This window comes from Helianthus annuus, chromosome 14, assembly GCF_002127325.2.
Source record: "Helianthus annuus cultivar XRQ/B chromosome 14, HanXRQr2.0-SUNRISE, whole genome shotgun sequence".
Taxonomy (NCBI): Eukaryota; Viridiplantae; Streptophyta; class Magnoliopsida; order Asterales; family Asteraceae; genus Helianthus; species Helianthus annuus.
In genome coordinates, this window is record NC_035446.2 from 146,751,371 (window position 1) to 146,774,892 (window position 23,522).

A 23,522-nucleotide genomic window follows, 5' to 3' on the forward strand; every position below is an offset into this window, starting at 1 on the left:
AGTTTGATGTTTTTTTTGTCTTACATGATCCGACCCGACCCATTATGAACCGATATTTTTATACAGCTAGGGGCCTAAAATCTTTGAAAATATTCCGCACCCCCAGAAAAAAATTCCTGGATCCGCCACTGGTTTCAAGCAATAAACTTAATTAGAATCTTGTCATGTTGGTATTCACATGTTAGTTTTCATATAGTAGTATTCGTATGGTAGTTCTCACATGATTAGTTATCATACAAATAGTTTAGTTTCCGCGCGAGAAGTTTTGCAAAATGTTTAGTTCTGCGAAAACTATGTCCATGTGAAAACTCCTGATCTCGCATCTATGACTTGTGCTAGAGTTGATGTATTGACCATCTGTGTTATGCGGAAAGGTCACCCACGCCCTACATACGCAAACAACGTTGGTTACCAGGCCCTCCCACCATTTCAGAGAAAACCCACCGCCCAAAGGCTCACTGTGTTAAAACCCCTAGCCCACCTAAAACAACAATGCAAACAAATTATACCAAATGAAACTTCAACCCATATTAGATGGCCATGGGGTTAGGTCCTCCCAAACCAGTTAATTACAATTATTACTTTGAAATTTTGGGACGTTACAAAAGAGGTGAGGACCGTGAGGTAACTGATTGATTTTCTTTCTGGTCAATAAAGGTCCTATACTCAACTTAGTGTATGGTTTCTAGTAAAATCCTTTTTTATCATACCCTGTAATTATTTTGCATTGGCGAAGTGATATATTTCTGTCTCATATATGATTAAATACTTAATATGTTAATGTTGGTTAAAAGGCGAAAATGTCGTCTTTCGTCAATTTTTTGAGTTGCTTGCATGTGCCATTTCATTATCATTATTGACTACAATGCACAACCTTGACAAATATTCTTTGAGAATTGGATTTTTCCGTCGAAGACCTTTTATCCCTTTCTGTACGGTTTTACATTATATTTAAATAAGTGAAACAAAGCATCTTATTTTATCTATATTAATAGCCATGAATTAAATAGTAAATCAATATTTATATATTATTATAGTTTTCTTTTAATTACACTACTCTATTATTATATATATATATATGGAACCCATTAAGTGTAACCAACTTTGAAATCAATATTAACCATTGGATCTTACTAAGATTAAATTTCAGCCCTTTAAACTCCATTTTTTAACTGCTATTGTGGCAGTTGACAGCAGTTTCTTCTACCTTCAACCCACGTCCACCCACGTCTTACATCCCTCCCCCGGCAGTCATTGATAGGTTTCATTGGTTTATCTGGAAACTCCCCACTCCCCTACTACTTCGCTTACAAACCCTGGAATCCCTTCTTCTCTTCTCTCCCATCTCTCTCTCTCTAGCGACGACATAAGCACTTCCAAAAAAAGATCAATGCAATTTTGATAGTTGCACCGCAACAATCGAACCCTAATCGAACAACCATTGCTCTCGCTTTGATGACTCTAGCAATTCGATTTGTTCTATTTCACATGACCAGGTAACAGTCGAACCCTCTCTTCAATTTTTCCGATTATGGCTTTGTCAATTTTTATTTGGTTTATCATCACGATGACTGAAACATAGAATCTAATTTCTCACAGTGATGGATAGATTCTACGGTGGTGGTATGAATGGTTTAAGAGGTGAGAGAACTCCACTGATTAACAAAAAGGTAAGCTTAAAAAAACAATCACATATAACTGAAATTGGACTTCTTCGTTAAATGTTTTGAAATCTGGCTGAAAATGAAACTGTTGAGTTGTAATATGTGTTTTCATCATGTTTTTGCTACTTAATTCGTAGATTTTAGTTCTATGTCTGTTTGTCAAAATAAATCTTTTAGATCACAATAATTACCCATGAAATTGGTACCCCTGCAGTTTTATAATCTACTGAACTTTGTTTCATAGGTTGTTTACAGGGTTTGGGGAGAAATGATGAGCAGTGGGATCCTGAACTTGGAGATGCAGTACCGGTAATTTGGACGTTTGGAGTATTTTGATTTTGGTTTACCAATACAACCTGTTTGATGAAATGCCTAAGTAAAATTCAATGTAAGGTCCTTTTAATTTTGTTCTTGGAAATTAAACAGGCTACATCTTTACTTAGAAGTGCTTTATCGAGAAGAATTAATGTCAGCCGATCAATCATCTAAAACTCATGAACTTTTTAGAGTTACAGAACTTCTTCAACTTCAGATTCAGATAACAAAGACGATGAAATATACACATTGGTGTGTGTTCTAGCTTCTATTACGAACTTTAGAACTATGCATGTCCTTTATGTTTTCTGTTGGTTTAGACTTTAATGTGGTTTGTGTAGGCCGGTGCTCTTGAAAACATTATATAGCAATTTCAGATTGAGAGTCTTGAGCTGAAACATATTGTTGATGAGCTGAGGTATAATTGTTTTCTCTTATATGATTCTATATGTATCTTTGGGAGTGTGTTTATCAGAAGTTGGTGGCCTTCATGAGTTTTAGATATTTGCTAACCATCAATTGTGGTGTGTTTTGGATGCTATTTGTAATTTAAGGGCAGAGACAAGGTTACTTAAGGAAAATGCTGAAGCTCAAGCAAAGGAGCTTATGCAAAGAAGAGAACAGGTTGATGAATTTATAGAAAAGGAGAGTGGCCGCCACTGAAGATGTAAGTTACATATTTGTGATCATACATTTTATACCTTTATTGCTCTATTTTTGTGTGAAAAAAATGCAAGATGTGGCTCTTCATAACAACAAATATTGTTTGCCTTGTCTTGCCCTGACCACAAGGAGCTCACATGCTTCTTTTTGGTTGCCTACCGGACGTTTCCCATCTTGGTTTTAAAAAGCATGTGGCACTAATTATTTATAGAAAGGATGGAAGTTTTGAACAAAAGTGTAACCACGTACCAAAAATACCCGTTACATGACCCACCATCCGCTTCCTGTTCATTTTGCCACCTCTAATATGTAGCTGTGAAGTAAGGTACAAGAGTTTATGTTTTTGTTTTAAAAGCTTAAAGTTGGTTTTGATTTTGGCACACATTATTTTGTACTACATGCCTTGGATGAATGGACGTAATTGCTACGCGTATGAAGAGTTATCAAAAGCGAGCGCTTTTGGCGCCTAGACGCTTTTTATGGGCGATTCGCATTTACTGCGCTTATAGTTCCCAGGTAATAATAGCGCAGCTTAATTCTTCCCATGCGTAATTAATGATTTATGCTTTTTATTTTTTTTAATTGGTAATTTCCACTTTTCTGAAGTATTTATAGGGCTTTAAGCTTAAACAAATGATATGAGTTTATTATCACATTGTTCAGTTCGAATTGTCAAATTATTCGGTTCGAGTTATCAAAATTATTCAGTTCGTGTTATCAAGATTATTCAGTTCTTTTGGCTTTCAAGTTACTTTAGTAAACCTTTTGTTTTCGAGTTTGAGCATTTTGGTTTTCAGTATTTTGTTATCTGATACTTTTTAAGTGCTATGAACATTTTGGTTTTAAGTATTTTGTTATTGAGACTTTTTAAGTGCTAGTATGAACATTATTGTTTTGGTTTTGAGTACTTTATTCCCTTAATGAGCTTTTTTATTTTTTTATTTAAGTGCGCTTTTTTTTTCTCGGGCCACGCTTTTTTTGCGCCTATCGCCTAGGCCCTAATCGGAGCCTATGCGCCTAGAGTGCGCTTCGCGCCTTTAATAACTATGCACGTGTGAACATTATTTGGCAGGGGGTAGGGTTGAATTTTCTTCTCACAGTGAGCATTCATAGGATGGGATTATTTCAGAGATGCCATGTTATCTCCCTAAATGTCATATGTTTGTACTTGGTGCTTAAAAGACGAAATCTTGTGCTGCTGAGAGAAACGTTTTTTAAACAAAATGGTGGAATAATGTTGCAACAACGAATATCTACAGATGGGGGTTCTTATGATCAAGCAAGAGTCTCACTATAGAGGAGCTAAAGATGGCAACCAATACCTATGATGAGAGAAGGATTATTGGTAAGCGTATCTTATAATTTTCCCATGAAAAAAAATACTACTTGTAAATTTGTAATGGGTTAAATGTTAAAATTTGTCTCTATCAGTTAATATCTTATCTATATCTGGCACCTGGGGAAACTGGCGGGTCGGGTCAGCTAATGGGTCAAAATGAGTTATGGCCAAAATGGCTTATGGCCATAATGGGTTCATGTTGAAAGGTTGCCTTATTGTCTCAAAATACCTAAAATTACTACCCATGTTCTCCATGTCCGGTGGTTTTAGCCTATAATCAGTTGCACCACTCCTCCTTACACAGGTATAAAATATCAGTAACCCTATTTCCGACTTCTCTTCCATTAGCCATCGTCTCCTCCATTAGCGGTCGCCTTGGTGGTAGCTGGCGGTGTAAACTGATTGTTATTGGTCCGAGCTCTTGATGATAGACTGTTCTTCGTCCGGTTACTGATCACCCGAGGGTGGTCAAGAACAATGAACAGCTTCGATTTCGGTATGCGATCATTTATATTTTCTCATTTTCTTGCTTCCCAGTGCTAAATTACTATTTTATCCGTTCAATCTCCACTAGGATTTCGTTTAACTTCACCTCGACGTTCTCTATCATCAAAATTTCATCAGTGATTTGATATATTCATTTTTTATAGCAGATCGCCAGTCACAGCTTGCAGCAATTGGCCGTGTCACTTCGCCGGTTTTCTTCGATAGTTATGTCATTTATAACAGAATGGATGTGGTGTACAGAGGGGCCTCTGCGACGACGTACAAAGTGATTGTGGATTTAGTTAGTAATTTGACATATTTTTTTTCTTCATTTTATGGAATTCTTAGGTGGAAAATCCAACACGGATGTTTATGTGTATGGAATTGGTTGTTGAGTCATGTTTATACAATATGATGCTGGATGGTGTGAACCTAGAAAAGGATAGAATGATGGAAACAACTGGAACACAGAGGATTTGGGTATATAAATTTACTATTTTTTATTTGTTATGCTTTATTGTACATATACTATCATTTATATGATTATTATATGTAACTAATATTATAAGGTACAGGTGATGGTAAGGATGAAAGCCAAAAGTGGATATTAAGTCTTAGTTCCAAAGGTAACTGAATACAATCGATTAGATATAAACTATAATCACCTCCGGTTTTTACGTCCTTGTGATTAATGAAGCGACTCAAGCAATAAGGTCTTGTGGAGATGGAGATATTACATTGGAGATTGCTTTTTATAGATCATTTGTTCTTGTGTAGATATTGCCTCTGAGTTTGCTTTTTTTAAGATCTTTTTTACTAATAGCAAATATATTTGATACTTTATGACATCACTTGAAAGATGTTAATGTTCTTCATTTTTCCTTCATCAGGTGGGACCAGCAACACTACTCTCTTTAGCCAGTGGATGCAAGCAAGTATTTTTGGTATGTACACTAGGTTTTTTGTAAACATAAATTTATCTAAAAATGGGTGGCTATGTTGTATGTTGTATGTTTTTGTTTTTAATTTATTTTGTAGGTTGGTGATTATGTTCACTTGCCAGCAATGGTTATTTCTCATGTTGCTGAGAAGTTTGGTTAAGAACTTGATGAGCGAGTATAACATTTACTATCATTCTTTTGGGTAACTTCTAGCTTTAACCTCATTTATGTGTACTACAATTACCGCATGAGCCTGTTTAAAAAGCTTATATGGGATATACGGTGCAGATGCTTATATGAGTAATTTTTATTGTGTTTGGATAATGTGTTAAGGAGTTTTTATGGTTTGAAAAGAAGAAAGGAAAAGTTAGATGGTTGTGATTTTTTAAAAAAGGAAATGAAAAAGGAGAAAAGAAGAAAAAGAGAAGCAATCCCAAACACCCTCAATATAGATTATTTTTGTTTGTTACGCTTTTAGCGTAACCCGTCCACCGGACGGGTATTAAACTAGTTTATATTTATATATTATTAATTTGTAACATTATTAGTCATTAAAACTTGTATTTTTAGCTTATAAAGTTGGACATTGGTTTATGATAAAACCACGTACTATAATATTTATTTATATACTATTAATTGGTAACATTGTTAGGTAGGGATGAGCACGGTACCCGTTCGATACCGGTACCCTCGGTACAGGTACTGAAAAACGAGAAAAGTGGGTACCGATACCGAATACACCGGCCGTAACATGAAGCTCATGTATAATGTTTAGGGGTTGTTTGGCAACTTCTGAATGGTTAAGTGCTGAATCAGTAAGAGGTTTGAACTATTAAGTGTTAACCATTAAGAGTCAGTATAATGGTTAACCATTCAGAGTCAAATGTCTGACCAATTCAGATTAGAGGTCTTAACCATTGAGACTCAGTATAATGCTTAACCATTTAGATGCAAATATTTGAACCATTCAGACGCAAATATCTGAATCATTCAGACATTTACTCGCGAAACAAACAGTCTAAATCATTAAGTGCTGAACCAGTAAGAGGTCTGAACCAATCAGAGCCACATCAAGAGGTAAACAAACAACCCTTTAATTGTTAACTAACCCATGCTGGCTGAATTTGTAAGCCCTGGCCGCAACGCGGCGAGGTCTTACATATAGTTATAGTTAATTTTAAACATATTTTCATACTATAAATTAATAACATGTTGGTGCTAGATGAAATTGTACAGTATAGGTAGTTTTTCAAAAAAAAAAAAAAAAGTCGGCTTTTCACTTATAATTTAAAGGTTTTCATCTTTTTGCATTTTTAACCTCTTTAATTTTATTCTTTTTACTTTTACCCAAACTTTTTCAAATTTTGCAAGTTAACCCTTACTACTTTTTTGTTTTCAACTTTGATCCCCCATACTTTTCATGTTTTGTAAATTTTTTGTTTTGTGTTCCGTTCTAAGTTTTGCGAGTGAATACGCTGCAACATGCGTGTGGGTTCAATGTTTTTTCGTCTATTTTTTTTCCATTTGACATGCTCGTTGCAATATGTCTTTATTTCCCTGTTTGACAGGTTCATCGCAACGAACGGGGTCCTAGATCGACTTAGTTATTCTTTTCTATGTCTTACGTTTTAGTCTATTTTTTCGCATTAACACGACGCAACAGGCATGCATGGTTCAACGATTTTACATATGCTTTTCGTTCGGTGTTACTTTTTCCTTTTTTGTTATTTGTTTTTACCCATTTTTCAATATTGCTGGTCGCTGACAGTGATATAGCATTGGTGCTATTTAGCACGGTTTACGTCCCCGCAGCAACGCGGGTGGCCATAATACTAGTTTACTTTTCTTTTATAACTTTTAGGTTACGATGTTTTATATATTAACATGGTTTACCGTGTTCATTATTATAATAATATACTGTAATGTTTTATAAAACTTCAAATATATCATTGCGACATTTATTTTAATCTGCCTTACAAAAAGCTTTGTTTAAAATCGAGTAGCTTAATTATTGTTGATTTTTTGTTCTTTATCGTGACGAATCAAATTGATATCATTCAAACAAATTCGGTAGTAGTATAAAGTATCTTTTCGTTTAATTATTATTGTTTTTTTTGTTCCTTACCTCGACGGATTGAACCAAATAAATACAGTCCGAATAACTTTGAAGCGGTAGAGAGAATTTTTTTATATAAAATTCTGAATATACCTTTGCGACATGTTTATTTTTATTTGCGTTTCAATAAAAGCTTTGTTCAAAATCAAACAAGTCAATTGTAATTGGTTTTTTTTCTTTTTACCCTGACGAACCGAACCGATACCGTCCGAACAACTTCGGCAGCGGTATAGACTACCTTTTTTTATATAATAAGCTATAGCGAGTGTCGGTAACGAACTTAACTAATAACGTCTGAACAACATTAGTACCACGTCGATTTCAACCGAACAACATCGATATTGGTATCTATACTTTTGAAACCGTTATTGATTTCGATCAATATAAAACATGTATCGATATTTATTTGGGCATATCATGATTTTATTTTTTAGGGTTTATCTTTCGGTTACTATACAAAGAGCGACTATGGTTGTGATAGCTTAATAAATCGAACCGATACTGGCCGACGTTCCACTAGAACGCGCAGATGAATTCCACTAGTGTGCATAAATAATAAGATGCCCCACAAAAAAAATATAAAAAAATATGAAAGACGAAAATGAATTATTACATCTAGGGGTACCGACGAGACGCGCGGCTCGCGAGTTGCTTGAGAAAAAGCTCGAAACGAGTTGATCAGCCTTATCGAGTCTGAGACAAGCTTGAGTCTAAAATAATGCTCGTTTATTTATCGTGCCTGAGCCTGACATGTGAAGCTCGTCATACTCGTTGAGCATTAGGGGACGTTTGGTTCGGGAAATGTTATCAAAAGAAATTAGAATTTGAATGGAATTCTATACAAAATCTAATTGTGTTTGGTTGATTAATTTGTTAATTGAAATGGGATTTTAAAAAACCTGAAAGAAATAAATACCCAAAGGAAAAACTGTAATCACAAATCACCATGGCTAAAGCCACAATTACTCCTAAATTCATCCCTAAATTCATCTCCAGGTTCAACTTCAACTGTAATCACAAATCACCATGGCTAAAGCCACAATTACTCCTCTTCTATGCTTGATTTTTATTTATTTATTTATTAATAAATTGCCCCATCGTTGTTTTTAGTTCAAGCTCAATTTCTGTTTGGTGCTTTGAAAGTGACCAATCAATGTTTTTCTATCTTGATTTCGAGTTCGTTCGTTTTATGAATGAAACTGCTTCGTCGTTGTTTTGATTTCGATCCATTGATTTCTGGTTCGTTTATTTTAAGTTGTCCGACTTCTAAATATATTTGATTCCGGTTTCAATTTTTATGGAACTCGTCCATCATTGTTTTGATTTCGTCACTAGTTTGTCCAAAGTTGGTGAAAAATACACATAAACAAGTTTTCCTAACATAAATGACATGAAATCACTAACTTAGTGTAGAATTTTATAGTTTGATCAAAGAATACAAAACAACAACAGAAATAGTGACAAAACAAGTGACAAAATCTTATTAAACCAACCCAAAGAAATTTACCCCTTAAAATACCCTAGATCTTACAAAATAGTAAGATCTGAATCAATACAAAATACAACAATGTCAAGATGATCATCCACTGATGATCATCAACATAACCAGACAAATCTCTCAGATACAGTTGAGAGATTGTAACAAATCTTCAATACAACTGAAACCCTAACGGAGAGAATACAGAGAAACAAAGCGTAGAAATGAAGTGAACTGAATGATTGAAGAGAGATGAAAGCCTTTTATACTGAGAAAATTTAATCTTCCACTTTAGCCCAAAACTATCACCAAGTGTACCGAGCAGCCCTTCACATTTACAATCTGCCCCCTTAGATATTTTCCTGTTGTAACCACTTACAAACAAACTGATAAGATAAGCCTAATCTGTTAGGCCCAACAAACACAACATCAGGCCATAACAACAAGCCCAAACATAACGAACCCAAATGAATGACAAGGAAAATATTATTAAGTAACTAACAATAAGTCACATTTTTAACATCCCCCCTTCATTCAATTGGGTGAAATAAATCAACCATTCCCAAATTTTTACAAACAGTCTCATGTTGAATAACACTAAGATCTTTTGTAAAGATATCAGCAAGTTGACTATCTGAGTCAACTTTTTCAGTTCTTATAACACCATCAGCAACTTTTTCTCTTAAGAAATGTAAATCAAGTTCAAAGTGCTTAGTCCTTTCATGGAACACTGGATTAGCTGCTATTGATAAAGCAACTTGACTATCCCAATAAAGAGCCATAGGTAATTGACAATTTATACACAACTCAGACAACAAATTCTTCAGCCACATAAGCTCACAAGTAGCAAAGCACATAGCTCTATACTCGGCTTCTGCAGTTGATCTAGAAACAGTGTTTTGTTTCTTGCTTTTCCAAGAAACAAAACATTTTCCTATAAATACACAATAACCGGTAACAGACTTTTGGGTATTTAAGCACTTTGCCCAGTCAGAGCCAGCATATCCAAACAAGTCTAACTGATCACTTTTCTTAAAACTAAATTCCTTTACCAGGATTTAGTTTTAAGTATCTTAACAGTCTCAAGGCTGAAGACAAATGAACTTCTCTTGGACAATGCATAAATTGGCTCAAGAACTGAACTGTATAACTAATATCAGGTCTTGTTAAAGACAAATATATCAATTTACCAATTAGCTTTTGAAAACCAGTAACATTTTTAAGCAACTCTTGACTTTTATCAATCTTAGAAGTAACCAAATAACTTTGTTCAATAGGTGTATTAACCGGTTTACAACCTAAGTAACCAAACTCATTTAAGAGCTCCAAACAATACTTTCTTTGACTATAGCAGATTTCATCTTTATCATATAACACTTCAATTCCCAGAAAATACTTTAAAATTCCTAGATCTTTAATTTTAAAAATATCATTTAAAACCTGTTTAATACTTTCAATCTCAACAACAGAATTTCCAGTTAACAGTATATCATCAACATATACAAGTAAAAAAACAGTAACATTCTTTTTATTCAAAATAAACAAAGAATGATCACACTTGCTTTGAGTAAAGCCAAACTTTAACAAAACATCTGTTAATCTTTCATTCCACTTCCTAGGTGCCTGTTTAAGGCCATACAATGACTTAACAAGTTTACACACTTTTGTTTCATTTTTAGAGTAATATCCTTGAGGTAATTTCATATAAACATCCTTAGTAATAGACCCATGCAAAAAAGCATTATCAACATCCAACTGATACAAAGGCCATTTAAAATGAACAGCTAAGGTAACAACAGATCTGATAGTAACCATTTTGACCACAGGTGAGAAGGTCTCTCCAAAATCCAGACCTTCTCTTTGATTAAAACCCTTAGCAACAAGCCTTGCTTTAAATCTTTCAATTTCTCCATTGGATTTATACTTAACCCTAAAAACCCATTTACACCCAATAGCCTTTCTGCCTTGAGGATGATCAGCTAGAATCCAGGTATTGTTTCTGAACAAAGCTTCCATTTCTTTGTTCATTGCCTCTACCCATCTAGGATCACTAGCTGCTTCCTCATAGCAAGATGGCTCAGTTGTTTTATTCAGAGAAGTAGTAAAACATAAATTTTCAACAGATAAGCAAGAATACCTAACCACTTTATCTAGACTATACTTAGTTTTACTATTAAGCACAAAGTCTTCAAATCTTTTTGGCAAAACAGAATTTCTATTTGATTTTCTAACAGTAGACCTAGTTCCCTTAGATGGGTTGATCTCATCATTTGAGGTCCTAGTGTCCTCTGCCCTACCAGACCCTTCACTACTACTACTACTACTACTACTACTACTACTACTACTACTACTACTACTACTACTACTACTACTACTACTACTACTACTTTCAACTCCACTGCTAGAACATTGATGTTCAATATCAATTGGAGTGGCAGATGTAGAGGGGAATGGTTACTGATCATCACCAGTAACCTCATGAGAATCAGTATTCCCCTCTTCATCATTGGGACTTAAAGAATTAATGGTTAATGCTTCAACACTATCAAAAAAATTTAAATGATTCACATTATCTGAAACAGATCTATCTTGATTGGTCAATTGACTTGATTTATAAGGAAAAACAGTTTCATAGAATTTCACATCTCTTGAATAAAACTTTTTTTTATTGTCTAAACTCCATAGTTTTTAACCCTTCTTAACATTTGAATAACCAATCAAGATACATTTTTCAGAATTAAAAGAAAACTTATCTATGTCATTTAAAACAGTGCTAAAGCATAAACAACCAAAAACTCTAAGATGAGCAAAAGAGGGTTTAAAACCAAACATGAGTTCATATGGACTTTTTCCTAGAAGCACAGAAGAGGGTGACCTGTTAATAAGATAAACAGCAGTTAACACACAGTCAGACCTGAAACTAAGTGGAACACCACTTTGAAACAACAGGGATCTTGCCAAATTTAAAAGATGTCTGTGTTTTCTTTCAACCACACCATTCTGTTGAGATGTGTAAGCACAAGATGTCTGATGCAAAATCCCTTTTGTTTTACAAAAAATATCCATTTTATTATTCACAAACTCAGTACCATTATCACTTCTAAGAATTTTGATTTTTTTCTTGAACTGAGTTAATACTAATTCATAAAAATTTTTAATATTTTCAAACACTTCCATCTTATTTCTTAACAAATAACACCAAACAGCTCTGGAATAATCATCAACTATGGTTAAGAAATATTTAAAACCATCCCTGCTAGTGACTTTATAAGGACCCCAAACATCTAAATGAATAATGTCACCTACACTTTTTGTTTTGTGTTCACTTAATGGAAAAGGAACCCTGACTTGTTTAGCTCTATGACAAGTTTCACAAGGATGTTTCAAGACATCACTAACACCTATTTCATCTTTTAAAATTGACAAGATCTGGTCAGCAGGATAACCTAACCTACTGTGCCACAAGTTACTGTTGTTCATACTATTGAAACACAAATTCACAGAATTACCATTCTTATTTACAAAATATAGCCCATTATCCTGTTTACCAGTCACCAGGATTCTCCCTGATTTCGAATCCTGAAGTAAACAAGAGTGTTCATTAAAAATTACATTAATGTTACTATCTTTAGACAATTTATGCACAGATAAAAGATTCACACTGTAATCAGGAACAAAAAACACATCATTCAGAATGACTCCTTTAGCAAGATTAATACTACCTATTTTAGACACTTTGGCTTTAGTTCCATTAGGATGAGACACAGTTAAATCATACTCAGACACATCCACACAGTTAAACATATCTTTATCAGTTTTAACCATGTGCTGGTTAGCACCAGAATCACAGATCCAATTATAATCAAACCCAAAGTTAATTAAACTAGAACAACACACAAATTTACTCAAAGCATTAAAAACACAACTAGACTCACCTCCCATATTAGAACCCTGGGGATCAGTACTAGTTTTTTCACCAACAAGACTTAAAAGCTTAGCAACCTGTTCTGGAGTAAAAGGAGATACAGAAGGAACAGATACAGAAGAAGCAGAAGAAGCAGAAGAAGCATTTGATTTATTATTTGAAATTTTTTTTCCAACCTGACCTCCAAGCTTCTTTTTGAAACCTGAAGGGTACCCAATCAACTCATAACACCTATCATTAGTATGACCAAGTTTATTGCAATTTGTACATTTAAGGTTAGGATTAGGTCCTCTAAACTCCTTCTTTCTTTGATCAAAAGATTGATTCCTTTTGAGACAAAAGACACATTATGATTCTTTGTTCCTATACTTGCATTTCTATGTGATTCTTCTCTAGACACAATGGAAAAGGCAACTTTGACAGTAGGTAATGGCTCTCTAGTTAATAAATTTGTTCTCACAGGTTGATAGATATCATCTAAACCCATAAGAAACTGCATTAGTTTTATCAAAGTTGAGAAATCATTATAATCTTTTGCTGCTTGACAAGAATATGTGGGCAGTTGAACCACAGCATCAAACTGTTTCCACATTGTGTTTAATCTATGATAATATTCAGAAACTGAACTACCACTTTGAGTAATACAATTAATTTTTTTATACAAATCATATACTATAGAGCCATCAACCTTATCATAAGTTTCCTTTAGATCAGTCCAGACTTCTGAGGCTAATTTTGAAAATACTTGCCCTAAGTATAACTCTTCAGAAACAGAATTTAATAACCAACTTAGCACAACTGAGTTACATCTGTCCCACTGACTACTTAGAACATCATCATCAGAATTCTTTTTACATTTACCATCTATAAAGCCAAATTTATTTTTAGCTTCTAGAGCCAACTTCATAGCACTAGACCAAACCCTATAGTTTTCGGTTCCTTTAGTTTTATACCAACAATAGTTAATGAACTTGAATTACTAGGATGCAAAAACAGAGGATCCCCTATATCCAGTTTACTAATCAAGGTTTGAGAAGAACCAGCATTATCATCTTTACCAGTCATGATTAAGAATCAATAAAAACCAAACACAGCAACAAATAGACAACAATATCACAGAACAACACAAACAATACAAATATACAGAAACCCTAAGGCGAAACTGTATCAGTGTCCAGATTCCAGGTTCGTCACTTATAGTGCCTGGACAGGTCTTAATACAGGAGCTACACACTAAAAATCAATAAGAGATCAACAGAAAAACAGATAACAAACACAAACAATAAAGGTGCCGGTCCTCACTACCCCGACTTCAACTAGCCAATCAACAGAAACAAAAAAGGGAGGAACAATCTTACAGAGGGTGCAAGCAACTCCAAATAATATCAGATCTGAAGTTTTCAAGAACTATCAGATCTAATATAGACAATATTCAACAACACAGCTGGTCAGTTTGCCCTAAACTTTCAAGAGTTTAGAGACCAACACAACTTCTGAAATCACCGGAAGAGGAGAGATCTTCCACTCGAACCAAGAAACCCTAATTAGGGTTTCAGCAGATAATCACCACTTCCAAGATCTAGAAGATCTTTAGAAGATCTATACACCACCACAACAGATCTGCAACCTCGTGAAGCAGACCTAACAAAGAACAACAAACAAATCAGATCAACAGCGGAAAAAACAACCACAGATCAGGAGCATCAGCTCTGATACCATGTAGAATTTTATAGTTTGATCAAAGAATACAAAAAAACAACAGAAATAGCGACAAAACAAGTGACAAAATCTTATTAAACCAACCTAAAGAAATTTACCCCCCAAAATACCCTAGATCTTACAAAATAGTAAGATCCGAATCAATACAAAATACAACAATGTCAAGATGATCATCCACTGATGATCATCAACATAACCAGACAAATCTCTCAGATACAGTTGAGAGATTGTAACAAATCTTCAATACAACTGAAACCCTAACGGAGAGAATACAGAGAAACAAAGCGTAGAAATGAAGTGAACTGAATGATTGAAGAGAGATGAAAGCCTTTTATACTGAGAAAATTTGATCTTCCACTTTAGCCCAAAACTATCACCAAGTGTACCGAGCATCCCTTCACATTTACAATCTGCCCCCTTAGATATTTTCCTGTTGTAACCACTTACAAACAAACTGATAAGATAAGCCTAATCTGTTAGGCCCAACAAACACAACATCAGGCCATAACAACAAGCCCAAACATAACAAACCCAAATGAATGACAAGGAAAATATTATTAAGTAACCAACAATAAGTCACATTTTTAACACTTAGGTTGAAATGCAGCTAGAATGGAGCCGCAAAATGTAAAATTGTCCTTGTTAGATCACTGTGAAGATAGACAGGTAATATGAAATAAGTCGTTGAAACTTAAGACAAGTAACAAAATAGTACACCCTCGTATAAACATAAGAGATTTAGTTACATGCAGTGGCGAAGCTTAACCAAAAGTTTCGAGGAGGCGGAAAGTCATGGGAACCAATTTATATATTGTATAAATATTTAGGTAAAATAATTGGGGGAGAATCCTATATAATTTTAAAATTTTCGAACGAAAAATAGGAAATTTTACACTTCTAACCGAAACAATGTGCCCACTTCACACTAAGCTACGCCCCTGGTTACATGTACAAATAGATTATTGCAACTTTGAGAGATCAATCAAATAATCATGTTTAATGGACTAGTTACTTTTTAAACTACATGTTTGTGATATATCAATCTACATCAAATAGCAAAAAACTACATGTTTGTGATATATCAATCTACTGCAAATAGCAAAAGTTGGCATATATTTCTTCTCAAACATATCATATAATAAACACACTTATGATAAAGGTGTTTAACCAATTCATAATGGCCAATGGGTTCTCACTTTGGGTAAGGGTAGAGGCTACTCTTTAGGTTCCTGAATCCCAAAAGCCTAAAAGATTGATTTTACTTTGCTGGTTCAGACAAAATGTAAATATGATGGCACATAGATGGGTTGCGAGGACGATGGCGGGGATTGCGACTGGATGGGACGACAGGGGTAGTATATGCGATGCTGTTGAGTGGGCGAAAATTTTAGTTATTTATTTGGTTTGATTTTTTACAATTTATAACCTTTACATGAATGAATTTAAGTAAATTAAATGCAATTCTAATTCATTACGAGTATTTATCAAGTGAACACAATATGAATGGAATTCCAACACATTAAGAAATGAAATTCATATTCTAATTCAACTGAATTCCACAAACTAATCGCAAATGACACTCTAGGATTATACAGACAAAAGATTCTGATATTGACGACGTGTTAAAGTTTAAAAAAGGTGTGAAATAAAAATTTAGTGACGGGGACCTAACTCTCCCGATGATCATTGGAATAAAGAATAAAAACTGACCCCTTTTGAATTTGTAATCAATTATACTATTGCACATATAAAAATTAGTCAACTAAAGTCTTTTTCCGTGGAAAATTCTACTAGTGGTGGATCAAACTATATGAATTGCATGAAGAAAAGCGGCCTTTTAGTTTTAATTCAATATAGTTTGGGTATGTGAAGAGGAGGCAAGCGATAGAGCCAATTAGATTCTTATTTGGTCTCACGTTGTAGGAAGCCATTGACAAAAATAACACTCCTTCCCTAAATTAGCCTTCATGTTGGTTCGGGTTGGGTTGGCGGGTCATGTGATAGAAGCCGATTCGAGATGGCTAATCTCCCAAGAGACCCGTTAAGTGGGTTAGGCTCCAGAGAGAGAAACGGAACAATACTCTTTCAATAATTTTCTTCTTAATATTCAATGCAAAATGGATTACAATTTATAAGGAAATATCATTGGTATGCTATGAAGTGTTCCTAAATTAATGCAAGTAATGGAGAAAGGCAATGAGTGGTCCTAGTTACATGCATGCATCGTGGGAAATGAAAACAATACAACTAATTTGAAATAGTCTTGCTCTTCAACCAACTAGAAGCCGTGCTCCACTTTCGGCCTTTTTGACCGGGTCGGGTTTGCAGGTTTGGGTCCGCTAGGTTCTGGATCGTATCATCATGTCAAGAATTGCCGCCCCAACGGTGAACCCACCCTATTTCCAAGATGATAATACAAAAAAGGTAAGAATGATGAATCGGTACCACTAGAAGTTGCAAAGCCCACGTATAAACTCAATCTTAGGCACACACAGTGGGCATCCGAGACAACTTTTATGCTCCCTTGGCTGGGTAGCCTTTTTAAGCCCAGGCCCAAGCTTCTTTTATGAAACATTAGTTGAACCCAAACCCGAGCTTGTGTATTTTCCGAAAAGCCGGGTAAGCCCAACTGTGAGAATCTTCAAAATTGGAAACTTATACTATAGCCATTTTGTTTGATTAAGCATTTTGCTGAGTGGCGGACCTACCGGATTTTTTTTTTCTTTTTTTTTTTTTTTTTTTTTTTTTTAACCAAGGCTGGTTTTTCTCATGTCCAAATTTTCCTTTCAAGTTGGGTCACATAAACAATGATAATATGTTGCTGTAACAGGTAAAACTAAGAGCCACAATGAGATTTTTGAGGTAATCGTAACCATAAAAGAAGCAATGCACATAACTGTTTAAAATGAACAACTAAAGTACTAAATCGAATTCAATACTCGGTAGTTTTCTTTTTCACTTTGTTTCTCAAATGCAATCTGTATAGATTGATTTTTTCTAAGTTTTCAAAACTTAAAGATCGGCATTCAAAAGTGTTGGGGATCAATCGAGAAAAATCTTTCATGATAATAAAGATAGTATTATTAATTAAATGTATTTTTTAAGTATAACATGTCTTCTTCTAATAAGAGTTTATTTGAACCTACCTATTATAAAATAGTTTTGATACAACTCGTAGTTCATAAGTTTTCATAATCTAATCGTGTTCATTGGTATTTAAGTATTCAGTCATAATACACAACTTTATTAAATCATTTATAAAACTGTTAAACGAAATAAATGATTTATTATCAACTAAATCGAAAAGGTTGCTATTATATGAACGCATGTGCATGTTGTAATGAAAATGACGTCCGAGTGATTTTGCAAAAACCAACGGCTGGGGTGTGTTCATTTTAAAATATATATTTTTTTTTTCTTTCCAATATGCGACTGCTGATGCAATGCAACCTTTTTTCTACCCCGAACAAACAAAAATTGATATGTTTTATGGTCACCTAATTGATTCATGTTAGTCAATTACAGTAATAATTTTAATGATAAGAATGCAAGAGATGTCACTTGACTACCATTTCAAAGTGGAGCAAGAATCCGGTTTTATCACTTACGCTTTGTTTGGATTTAATGCTAACCGAACTCCTACTTAAAAAAGCTTGCCTGTTGTCTATAAGCTTTTAAGTTAATTGTTACGTGACTCTTCGCTAAATTAACCGCCAAGTGTATTTTAAAGCTTATCATTACCAACAACATCATTGTTAAATGTGCAATGTAAATTGCCAATTCAGGTGTTTTGTGATAGTAATGCAGCAATGTCTATAGCTGCAAATCCTGTGTTTCATGAACGTACAAAGCACTTTGAAATTGATTTGTATTTTTTAAGAGAAAAAGTGTCAAATGGGTTCATAGTTACTAAAAGAGTTGAGACTGAAAATCAACTAGCAGACATCTTTACAAAGGGCTTAAGTGTTACCCAACACAAAGACTTTTGTGATCAGTTGGGAATGCTGGATTTGTTTAAACCCAATTGAATGAAGGGGGAGTGTTGAAAGTATTTGGGCTTTCATTCATTTGGGTTGTTTATCTTGTAATATTGGGCTTATACTGACAGGCCCAGTTGTTACTAATAGAATCGCTGATTATTTATTCTCTGGGCTGATGAGGTATTTGGGCTTTGGGCCTGTGTTTGTTAGTTTGTTACTAATCAGTTGTGGTTGTTGTTAGCAACTTGTAACAGGGCTCAAAATATCTAAGGGGTGTATTTGTAACTTTGAGGGCTATTGTTGTCTTGGTGAGAAACTTATGGATCTTGTTGCAAGTTGCAGTCTCCGGGAATATAAAAGGCTTTGAGTTCCAGATTCTTCTTATTATTGCTCTCTCATCTTCTTTGTAATAGCTAGGGTTTGTTCATCTGGTGTATTGTTGAATCTCTCATCGGTTGAAGAGATTCCTGTGTATTGTTGGTATAGATGATCATTTGTGGATGATCATCAACTCTGGTTGTATCGTTCCATTTGTATTGATCTTACGATTGTAAGATCTTAGGGTTTGGGGCGCACTTTTTTGGTTTGGGTTAAATAAGATTTTGTCACTTTGTTTTTGTCGCTATTTTGTGTTGTTCTTGTTGTTTCTGTTATTGGATCATCATAATACCATAGTTTTAACATGGTATCAGAGCCTTGAGCTCCTGTTGATGATCTGTTTTGTATATCCGCTGCGTTTGATCTTGTGTATTCTGATTAGTTTCTTTATTGTTGTTTGTTTAGGGTTTCTGTGCTCGGAAACTTTTGTTGATATCAGATCTGGTTAGATCTGATTATTATTGGTGGTGTTGGACGAAACCCTAGCTTAGGGTTGACTGGTTGTTAACAGATCTGTATAGATCTGTTCACTATCTGGAGGTTCTTTGGATCTTCTTCTTGTCAAGACTTCTGTGTTGGTCTCTAGATCCTTAGAAGATCTAGGGCAAACTGACCAGAAGGGTTGTCTTGTGGTTTTCTTTGCATCAGATCCAGTAGTTCTTGAAAACTACAGATCTGGTGTTCTTTGAAGGTTTCTTTGCACCCACTGTAAGCTTGTTCTATCTCTCTCTTTTATTTCTGTTGATTGGTTTAGTTGAAGTCGGGGTAGTGAGGACCGGCACATATATTTGTTCTTGGTTGTTATTGGTTGTCTAGGGTAGAGTGGCTCCTGAGTAAAGGCTTGTCCAGGCACCTTTTGAGTGATGAACCTGGAATCTGGTCCCTGACTCAGTTTCGCCATTGTGTTTTTTGGTTATTTGGTTCTTTGTGTGTTTTCTGTTGTTTACCTGCTGTTGTTTGTTTGAATATTTGGTGTTTTTTTGTTATCTGTCATTATGCCTCCTGAACCTGCTCCTAGTACTTCTCAGACGTTAATTGGTAAACTGGATATAGGAGATCCATTGTACTTACATCCTAGTGACTCCAGTAGTTTAACCATTGTTAGTATTAAACTCAAAGGTACTGAGAATTATGCTGTGTGGTCTAGTGCCATGAAATTGGCTTTAGAAGCTAAAAACAAGTATGGGTTTATAGATGGTAAGGTGGAAAAATCTAAGGATGATGAAATATTAGCTGCTCAATGGGATAGATGTAATTCTGTGGTTCTTACTTGGTTATTGAATTCTATTTCAGAAGAACTGTTTCTTGGTCAAGTTTTTTCTAAATTAGCTTCTGAAGTTTGGACTGATTTAAAAGAGTCTTTTGATAAGATTGATGGTTCTGTTGTCTATGATCTGTATAAAAAAATAAACTGTATTGCACAAAATGGTAGTACTGTGGCAGAATATTATAACAAGTTGACAACAATGTGGAAGCAGTTTGATGCAATGCTTCAACTGCCTTCATGTTCTTGTCAAGCTGCTAAGGATTATAATGATTTTTCTGCTCTTATAAAATTAATGCAGTTTCTCATGGGGCTTGATGATGTGTATCAGCCTGTGAGAACCAATATTTTGACAAGAGAAACATTTCCATCAGTTAAAGTTGCTTTCTCTATTGTTTCTAGAGAGGAGTCACATAGACTCTCAAGTAGTGGATCTAAGAGTCAAAGTGTTTCTTATGTGGCTAGGTCTAATCAATCTAATCAAAACACATCAAGAAGAAATTTTAGAGGGTCTAATTCAAACTTAAAGTGTACTCATTGTAACATGATAGGTCATACTGTTGATAGGTGTTTTGAAATAATTGGTTATCCTCCTGGTATGAAAAAAAGGGGTAATGTGTCTTTTGGTAAAAATAATGGTAATAATACTAGTAGGTCTGGTATGTCTTCTGGTCCTTCTAGTTCTGCTGTGTCTGCTTTGCCTTTTACTCCAGAACAGATTGCAAAGCTAATGAGTTTAGTTGGTGAAAAGCCTGATGGGGATCAGGAGAAGTCCAATATGGGAGGTATGTCTGCTTGTGTGTCTGGTTTTCTGAGTTGTTCTAGCAGTGTGTGTTTTGATCATGATTACAATTGGGTTGTTGATTCAGGTGCTAATCAGCACATGATTAAAAATGATAAGGACATGTTTAATTGTATAGATGTGTCTGAGTGTGGGTTAAAGGTTGGTCACCCTAATGGAACAAGTGTTAGTGTGTTAAAAATTGGAGATCTTAGGCTGATTAACAATGTCATTATAAAAGATGTTTTTTATGTTCCTGGGTATAGTGTTAATTTGTTATCTGTTCACAAATTAGCAAAAGATAATAAAATAGCTGTCTTGTTTAATGAAGATAACTGTATGTTACAGGATTTGAGGTCAAAGAAAATTCTGGTGATTGGTAGGCAAGAGAATGGGTTGTATTTTGTTGGTAGAAATGGTAATTTTGCTAACTTGTGTTTTAATAGTTTTGTTAGAACTGATCTTTGGCATAGTAGGTTAGGTCATCCTTCTGATCAAGTTTTGGCTGTGTTAAAAGATAGTTTGGATGTTAAAAATGTTGAGCATAGTCCTTGTGAGGTTTGTCACAGGTCCAAACAAGTTAGAGTCCCTTTTCCTTTGAGTGAACATAAGTCAAAGGAATTAGGGGATCTAATACATTTGGACTTGTGGGGACCTTACAAAGTATCTAGCTATGAAGGTTATAAATATTTTCTAACTGTTGTTGATGATTTTACTAGAACTGTTTGGTGTTATATGCTTAAAAGTAAGGTTGAAGTTTTTGAAAACTTGAAATACTTTTATGAGCTTGTGTTAACACAGTTTAAAAAGAAAGTAAAAATGTTTAGAAGTGATAATGGTACAGAATTTATAAATAATCAAATGAACATGTTCTGTAAACAGAAAGGTATTATCCATCAGACTTCATGTTCATATACCCCACAGCAAAATGGGGTAGTTGAGCGTAAGCACAGGCATCTTTTAAATACAGCCAGAACTTTAATGTTTCAGAGTGGCCTACCTTTGAGATTTTGGAGCGATTGTGTGCTAACTGCTGTGTATATTATTAACAGGCTGCCATCTTCTGTGTTAAGTGGAAAAAGTCCTTATGAGCTTATGTTTGGTTTTAAACCCTCACTGTCTTATTTTAGAAATTTTGGGTGTCTTTGTTTCAGTACTGTTTTGAATGAACCTGATAAATTTGCTTATCATGCTGATAAGTGTGTTTTGATAGAGTATTCTAATGTGAAAAAGGGTTATAAACTTTGGAGTATAGATGAGAAAAAGGTTTTTTTCTCTAGAGATGTCAAGTTTTATGAACATGTGTATCCTTTTAAGTCTAAACAGGTTAATGATGATGTTAATGTTGATAACAGTTTAAACTTGGTCAATTTTTTTGATAAAACTGAAACAAATTCACCTGAGTTTTCTTTAACTCCCAATGATGAAGAGGGTATTATTGATTCTCACGACACAGGCAGTGATGATCAGCAGCCAGGTTCCTCTACATCTGCCACTCCTAGTCCAAGTAGTTCAGGTCATAACTTAGGTTCTAGTGTAGAAGGTAGTAGTAGTAGGGAGTCTGGCAGGGCAGAGGACGCTGGTGTGTCGACTGATGAGATCAGCCCAGCTGAGGGAAATCTAGAAGGCCTTAGACGGTCTTCTAGAAATGTGTCTGTTCCAAAAAGGTTTCAAGACTTTGTTTTAAATAGTTGTGTTAAGTATGATATAAATAAAGTTGTGAGCTATGCATGTTTGACTGCTGATAATGTTGCTTATATTAGTAGTCTGAATAAGATATCTGAACCAAGTAACTATAGTGAGGCTTCCAAAGATCCTAGGTGGATCGAAGCCATGAATCTTGAGATGGAAGCATTGATGCGTAATCAAACTTGGGATCTTGTTGATTTGCCTAATGGTAGAAGGCCTATAGGTTGTAAGTGGGTCTATAGGATTAAATACAAAGCTAATGGTGAGGTTGAGCGATATAAAGCTAGGCTCGTAGCAAAAGGGTATAATCAAAGGGAAGGTTTAGACTTTGGAGAAACCTTCTCTCCTGTTGTGAAAATGGTTACTGTAAGGTGTGTTTTAAGTTTAGCTGTTCAAAACAGCTGGACTTTGTATCAGTTGGATGTGAATAATGCGTTTTTATATGGGTCGATTTCTGAGGATGTGTATATGATACCCCCAGAAGGTTACTATAATAAAAGTGAAACTAAAGTGTGTAAATTGGTTAAGTCATTGTATGGGCTGAAACAGGCCCCTAGAAAATGGAATGAAAAACTGACTAGTGTGTTGCTTGAGTTGGGTTTTGTTCAAAGCTCATGTGATCATTCTTTGTATGTGTTAACTAGGTCAACTGTGATTGTTGTGTTGCTTGTGTATGTGGATGATATTGTTATAACAGGTAACAATAATTCTGAGATTGATAAAATTAAAAATTTGCTTAATAACAGTTTTAAGATTAAGGATTTAGGTGTTCTTAAGTATTTCCT

At 34.7% G+C, this 23,522-nt stretch overlaps 1 protein-coding gene across 4 annotated transcripts; it reads left to right on the plus strand.

Moving 5' to 3' along the window:
- The first annotated feature begins 1,242 nt into the window (after positions 1 to 1,242).
- Positions 1,243 to 5,725, plus strand: LOC110904224. Of its 4 annotated transcripts, none has more exons than XR_004879589.1 (12): positions 1,243 to 1,496; positions 1,600 to 1,670; positions 1,909 to 1,973; positions 2,091 to 2,231; positions 2,321 to 2,397; positions 2,534 to 3,158; positions 3,715 to 3,987; positions 4,286 to 4,477; positions 4,632 to 4,947; positions 5,043 to 5,093; positions 5,358 to 5,411; positions 5,506 to 5,725. XR_004879589.1 is itself a non-coding variant. In XM_022150055.2 (6 exons), exons 2-5 carry the CDS (start codon positions 1,602 to 1,604, stop codon positions 2,373 to 2,375), a joined length of 330 nt encoding a protein of 109 aa, XP_022005747.1. In that variant the 5' UTR covers positions 1,243 to 1,496; positions 1,600 to 1,601; the 3' UTR covers positions 2,376 to 2,397; positions 2,534 to 3,223. The 4 variants fall into 4 exon arrangements, 1 of the variants encoding a protein (XP_022005747.1); XR_004879590.1 differs by having other exon boundaries at positions 4,635 to 4,947; XM_022150055.2 differs by lacking the exons at positions 3,715 to 3,987; positions 4,286 to 4,477; positions 4,632 to 4,947; ... (1 more) ...; positions 5,358 to 5,411; positions 5,506 to 5,725 and having other exon boundaries at positions 2,534 to 3,223.
- The last annotated feature ends 17,797 nt before the right edge of the window (positions 5,726 to 23,522 follow it).

Coding starts and splice junctions, on each gene's coding strand:
- LOC110904224 (XM_022150055.2), top strand. CDS start 1,602: ATGGATAGATTCTACGGTGGTGGTATGAATGGTTTAAGAGGTGAGAGA. Junction 1,974..2,090: donor AACTTGGAGATGCAGTACCG/GTAATTTGGACG, acceptor GAAATTAAACAG/GCTACATCTTTACTTAGAAG. Junction 2,232..2,320: donor ACGATGAAATATACACATTG/GTGTGTGTTCTA, acceptor TGGTTTGTGTAG/GCCGGTGCTCTTGAAAACAT.